The following is a 7206-nucleotide window of genomic DNA, read 5'->3' as shown; positions in this document are numbered from 1 at the left end:
CTGGCGAGTTGGCTGACCCGCTCTTTTCAATGCTTAGGTTAGAGGGCCCCCTAAGCTACGAAGCCCTGGTACACTGCACCACCTGACCCTAAGATAGCTACGCCATTGCCTACAAATATAAAAACTGAAGTTATTTCCACAATGAAACCCGAATTTTAGAAGACAAATTTACCAGCAAATATGCCAGATAAAAATTGAAATGTGCTATATAGGTGTAGTTATGTAGATCCGATTGTTTGAATATTCAGTTCAAGCGTACCATCTACGCGTCAAATTAAAATTCACGCCGTAATAAAATTCGTTATTTTTATACGATATTACCTTCCGCTCTTAATGACTATTTGCTCACATGATTGGATTTTATTTAAACAATCTATCAGACATTTTACTCGAGTTTTTTGATTTGTTTCTTAAGTGTTTCGTTTTTCTTAACAAGAAGAGTAGAAGTAACTTTATATGTAAATTTATAAAAAATATCGTAAAAACGGTACATACAATTTTTGATTTTAATTTTCGCGTGTCTATTACTGAGTTAATATAATCTAATATACCACCCCTCCATGAAATTCTGCATTTGAGCAATTTGATGGCTGAATTATAAAAGCTCCAAACATTCCTTACTATACTTGCTTTTGCCCACTTAAGTAACTTTTTTAACCGTTGATAGTCTCCCATGTAGTTAATGTTTAAATATCCAAAATATAAAGTGTTTTTTTTGAAAAAATTTTTTCAAAACTAAAAGATACAAGTTCAACCAAATTAATTATGTCCAAATATTATTCTCTCTTTAAAAGTATGCATATACAATTATAGCTCTACTATGAACAATAATTCAATTTATTATAGATTATAATATTATGTAATATCATCCCTCTACTTGGATAAAATATAAAGATACTAGAGATTAAAAAAATATTATTTTTTTTTTTTTTTTAAATATTTTATAAATATAAATATATTTGAATAAAAAACAAGTGTATGAAAGATAAGTTTATTCAAAAACATTTTTTAAATATCCATAATTTGTTAAATCATCTATTATATTTTTTATGATGATTGTATATTTTGACACAGCCTCCTCCATTTCTCTTTCTGTATTGAGTATAATCTTACTTCTTACATGACCTTCCCGCTGTAAACCACTAGATAACCAAGTAGATGTGTTTGCGGCTATGAGACATGCCGGTCCAACTATACTTAAATCATATTGAAACATATCTTTAGTATAAATACCATTAGAGTTTAAATTCACTTGACTAAGTGTTTGTTCAAATGTTTGATAATATGTATCCAACAATTGTCCAAAATGCTCTTTTCTTAACAATGTTGAAGTACTGCTCACAATTAAATACAATACATCAAATGCTGGACTGCAAATTCTTGTTGTTTGGTAATCTATTATACAAGCAGATATTGGTATGTCATCCTGAAAAAGTTTGGAGAGTAAATTAAGATTTAAAACAAATATTTTATAACAATTTTTTATCAAGTATCAATGTAATTTTTCACCTTATACTGAAAGAGTAAATTTGCCATCCACATATCTCCATGACAAAGACACAAACTTTTAGTTGAATTGGTCGCTGATTCAATAAGTTTGACACATTTCTGTTCTAACATTTCTAACAAAGGTACATATGTAGTATTTTCAAATACCTTCAATGCCTTTTTAAGTCTATCTGTCATGATATCAATATATCCTTTATTACTTTTTTCCGTTAATGGTTTACAATATTCTTTCACTTCTTCATATGCATCTTCGTTTTTTTCTTTTAATAAATATGATAACGCATGGAATTTTGCCAAAGACTTTAATGCTATAATTATATGATCTAAATCTAAAAACTTGGTTCCCACATATGGTTTATAGCCCTTTACACACATGTTCTGCATTACAATAACTTCCTTACAATAATCTGAACAGACATAATAACATTTAGGTATGACAAAATGTGGTGATATTGCATAAAGATTTTGAAATTCTCGGTATTTATGAAGAAGTTTGGTGTAAACAAATATTTCTCTTAGAAACATAACTGTTACTGCGCCGCTAATTCTATATCTTTCATCAGTTGGTGCTAATTTTAAAACAACAGAAAACTTTACATTTTTTTCACAACTACTGCCAGTTAAAATTGTGGGAATAAGAATACCAAAATAGTTTTGAGCTATATTTTCGAAACTTTGTTTATTAAAACTCCATTGTTTTAATTGAAGTACTGTAGCGACGTTGCTCATAACAGCATTCAAATATGCTTCTGAAATATCACTCATATTTTATTTACAGCCTTAAATTTTGTAAATAGTGAAAGTATTTTAATCTGAGATTATAATTATTTTGCCTAGAAATGATAAAACTGAAAGCCAATGTCATAATGTCAAATTTGACATTGACTATAGTATAGTAATTTAATGACATTTTTACGTCACATTGTTGTTAAAAAAAATAATAATAAAAAAATAATTGATTTTAAAATAAGTATAAAATTAATTTTAAAGTATTTAATTTTAAAGTATAAAATCGAAATAACATCATGATTTATCTTTTATAATCTTAGTGGTACGAAACAATGAATAACAAATATTTCTATACTAACAAAAGTCGTTCCAAGAATTGTTTCAAACTGGCGTTTAAACTTGCCAGATTAGAAGTTTCTAAGAGGAAAACAAATTACGAAGCAACATTAATCGCTAACAAGTTCGATGAACATCAGTTTCTCTAATTAAGAGAACATCTGGGAAAACTGAACTGACCGATTGATTCGATGGGACCAATTGGTAAATTTGGCTCTAGTAGACGTGGGACAATTACTGTAAATATGACTTCAAACTTTATAAATTGTTGGTGATTTATTCAAACGTAATTCGTAGTCATGTAAATAGAGACAATCTTTAATCTGTATATCAGGATTATGTCAGACTCCACCCCACCAATATAAATTATAGGCACACAAAAAAATAAATTTATATCGTATTTCTTGTGTAAACTATTTCATCTGTTGTGAGATGAAAACAAAATATTAAAATAATAAGCAATCAGCATCGAGCCAAGCGATATATTCTCTAGTAACTTTATTGCAGACCTAACATAATTTTTTTATCACACTTGAAAAAAAGGGGTTATCTATTTGACCGAATGACTGATTTGATATTTTGTGTGAACATTTTTGATATCTTCACCAATTATTGTAGAATGATTCGATTAATTATTTTTATTGAATATGAAACCTCAATGGTTACTTGGTGACTTTTTGGGTGGTAAGGCTTTATGCAAGCCCGCCTGGGTAGGTACCACCCACTCATCAGATATTCTACCGCCAAACAGCAGTACTCAGTATTGTTTGAAGGGTGAGTGAGCCAGTGTAACTACAGGCACAAGGGACGTAACATCTTTAGTTCCCAAGGTTGGTGGCGCAAGGAATGGTTAATATTTCTTACAGCGCCATTGTCTATGGACGGTAGTGACCACTTACCATCAGGTGGCCAATTTCATTGGCCTATCATAAAAAAATAAAAAGAATGGTAATTCTATTAAAATAATCAGATAAACTTTTAATTGTAACCATGAATTACAGATAGACAACTAGGGAATTCGTCACTTGTTTCTTTTATACGGTGGTGGCTTTAAGACCTGCATAGCTATATTAAAAATTATATATAAAAACTAGCGACCCTAATAGCGATGTTAATATAATTTATATCCTTTACATAACGTAGCTTTATACCAATGTTTTTTTTTTATAATTGGATCATTAATTCCGAAGGTTACCCCCAAACTACAAACATACAAAATTTTACCTCTTTTTAATATTAGTATAGACTGGTTTGAAATTAATGTATAAATGAAACATTTCGCACGTCCCTTCGCGTAGGGTATTATAGGGTAGGGTTTCGTAGGATTTTGGCTACTTGGTTAGTAGGCTACTTCAAAATCCTGCGCGCGAGAGTGTTCCCTTTGTCAGCATTCCTTTTGACAGGGTCTAAGTTGCTCCTTTGATCGAATATCTAAGACAGTAGTGCCAATACCTAGCCATTAATAATTATAATGATGAGAAATCGAGTTATTTAATTTAGTTGTCCTACAAGTTCGTAAACATATCGTACAAATATTGTAGTTTAAATTATTAGGAAATGGTGTTTATAGCACATTTAGTGAAAGTCTGGATGGTCCGAGATGGAGGACCGACCTGTAAGCTGACCGGCAAGTAACTAGAAATAATATCCCTAGATTTTTACTTATGGGCAGAACTTTAAAAAAATGTGTTCCGAAGAATTATAATATTAGAGACCATTATAGATGCTTTTAATATTTAAAAAAGTGACAGAAAGATAATTTGTCATTAATTTAATTAAGCGTCAATAGCACAATGGTTTACGGACTGCTTGGCGATATAAAACGTAGCAGGTTCGTTCCCGATTTCTTGGACTATTGTCGTCTCCACTCCTAGCACAAGCTGAAAGCTTAATTGGATTAAAAAAAGGAATATAAATAATAATAATATTTATTAAGTAAATAAATATTAATGTTTAGGTAATAAAGATAACAAAAAATAAATAAAAAAACCAGGCTATGTTTATCAATGAAATTGGTATTTTATGCGAAAAACAAGTTAAAACGTATTTATTTATAACTTTACAACTCATGTGACATTCATAGTTGTAGGTAGATTAAATTTTTCAGGTTATTCCAGTTTTTGGGGCTATTTTTGCCAAGGCAATCTTAAGTATATTAACTTTAATTCAAAAGTACCTATTTATAATCCCTTAAATATAAACGAGAAGGTACATATTAATCCCAAACATTTAGATATAAAATACCGTAAGATATTTTTCAAACTTAAGTCAGATCACGTCCACGCAGAGTCCTGAAGGTCGGAAAGATCGAGGGGATAACCGCACGATGAATACTAACCAACACCTCTTTAACATTAGTCATTGATGTCCCCAACGTTTTCCCAATCCATTGCTTGTCTTCACCTGGATAAAAACCGAAATAATTAATAGAATAGTCAATGTATGAAAAAAATAATTCTACAGAGGTTTTGCTTTCATTACTGTTGAGAAAATAGTGCTAATTACTCTTGTAATGGCGGTGAATATGTATGTTTTCTTTTATATAGGCGCGCAAATGGGCCACGTGATCTTAAATGTTTATCACCGCCTATAGATATTGGCGATGTAAGATATATGAACCATTCTTTACATTGCCAATGCTCCACCAACCTTGAGCATTAAGATTCTATGTCCCTTGTGCCTGTACCCGCTAAATCACTCACCCTTTGTGATATAAGGAATGGTAAATTTACAATACAATCAGACCTTTGCCGACACTGCCACAAAAGCTCAGAAAGTATACAGCATTTCACAGGAGCATGTAGGGGGCCAATTCTTATCACGGTAGCAATACGTTCCCGATTATATTCGGATCCAACTTTAACTGAACCGCAAATGGATCGTTGTGTTTGTAAAATATGTACACGATTGTACGGCAACGATTACCTTTCGATTCAGTTGCAATAAACTGTTCATTTGTTAGTAAAATTGGAGCCCAGTTTAATAACACAAATAGATTATAAACACAAGCAAGATCAGATAGTTGTTCACCAATACCTCGAGTTCAAATACAAACTTATATACTTATATACAAACAAACCAGAAATCGTCAATGAATCACTTGAGTTTAGGCTGTATTTTCCGTAAGACAAGACGGTATTATCTGATAAGACATTACGCTACATGATAAGAAAAATGAGACAGTATATATACCGTAACGTAGCCCTCACTTTCACCACAAAAATTGCCACGTACACTGATTTGTCTATAGAAACTATCTCCGTAGAAAGTAAAAGCCGCAAAAACTATACGCATCACCATCTTAATAACTGGAACAATTCTTCACTCACTATTCTCTATCTTACAGGCGAATAACGTTGACAAACTCACCTTTATTTTATTACAGAAAGTCATACTTACTGCATGCGGAATTTTTAATCAATAATTAGGTAATTGTAACCGTTTTTGTTTCTACAATTTCTTGGAAAAAACAAAATAATAACCTCGATAAAAAGAGGGTAATGAAAAAGTAAAATAAATATAAAATAATATTTATTTCATTTTACACAATCAAAATCAAAACAATCTTTATTCAAACACTTTGAAATCGTCATGATACAGTGTTGAATTAAATATAAAGCTGCCAATTCGAAAAGTAGATTCTACCGAGAAGAACCGGTGGGTAATGCAGTAGCTACTCTTTTCCACCGTTTTAATTACAGAGTATGTCCATAAAGTACAATTGAATTTATAAATATCGTGCCTAAAAATCAACAAATATAAGTCCACGTTACTTATTATTAATAAAATCTTGTATTGAGTGACAAATGTTATTTATCAATATTTTTTGACATAAGCTTTAATTTTTTTAATGACCATGTTAAAAATATACATTTACTTAATCTAAAAAAAAAACAACTTTTGCAATAAAATTTAACACAGATAATTTAGAGTATACAGTATGGTCACCCTAGCTAAATTATCAAAATAACCTGTGTTAAGTATGGCTGAATAAGTAATAAAGTTATATATTCAACAAAATAATTATTTGAAATTATATTAATGAAGAATTTTGCAGCGAGTGTGAAGTGAATAATAGTCGCAGTTCACTCATGAATATTCATACACGCTTTCGCAGTCTTCGCAAATGAAATCTGTTGAAGGATTCAACTTCAATAGCATATCGCCGCAGCTTCAATATAATTACCTATACTAGACTGGCGAGCGTATGCGACTATGTTCATATTTGTTTCCTATTATCATGACAGGTACACACCTTAAGATTTATACAAATCTTAATTCGTATAGAAAATAGATGAAAGTAGTATGTATGTGATCATATTTGAGTTGCATTAAATCCTCTTTTCTCATTAATCGTTATCGAACTAAACTTTTAAAATATGAATTATAATTTTATCCCTTTAAACATAATATATAATTTTAAATAGCTCTTTGCTACAAAAACATTTCAAAACCATGAGTAGTAATGGAAATAAATAAAAGAGTACGTCATTATTCACGACCAGGTCATTTTATTGCCAGTGATTTTTTTCTTTATATGCACCTCTATTTCACCTTAAAAATTAGACCAATTCAATTCAAGTTATATAATATCATGATATGTTTATATAATATATATATACCGTCACTACT

The 7206-nt window shown here is 30.5% G+C and overlaps 1 protein-coding gene across 1 annotated transcript; it reads right to left on the bottom strand.

The window, feature by feature from the left end:
• Positions 1 to 939: 939 nt before the first annotated feature.
• Positions 940 to 2333, bottom strand: LOC113401667 (uncharacterized). The gene is made up of 2 exons (XM_026641663.2): positions 1510 to 2333; positions 940 to 1426 (listed from the first exon to the last, which is right to left on the bottom strand). Exons 1-2 carry the CDS (start codon positions 2272 to 2274, stop codon positions 992 to 994), a joined length of 1200 nt encoding a protein of 399 aa, XP_026497448.2. The 5' UTR covers positions 2275 to 2333; the 3' UTR covers positions 940 to 991.
• Positions 2334 to 7206: the final 4873 nt, after the last annotated feature.

This window comes from Vanessa tameamea, chromosome 20, assembly GCF_037043105.1.
Source record: "Vanessa tameamea isolate UH-Manoa-2023 chromosome 20, ilVanTame1 primary haplotype, whole genome shotgun sequence".
NCBI classification, from domain to species: Eukaryota; Metazoa; Arthropoda; class Insecta; order Lepidoptera; family Nymphalidae; genus Vanessa; species Vanessa tameamea.
Note: the sequence above shows the minus strand (reverse complement) of the source record. Positions and strands in the feature narration are given on the sequence as shown.

Excerpts from the sequence above, each read along its gene's own strand:
- LOC113401667 (XM_026641663.2), bottom strand. The coding sequence starts at position 2,274 with ATGAGTGATATTTCAGAAGCATATTTGAATGCTGTTATGAGCAACGTC. Across the intron at positions 1,427-1,509 it reads ATTTACTCTTTCAGTATAAG|GATGACATACCAATATCTGC; the intron begins GTGAAAAATTAC and ends AAACTTTTTCAG.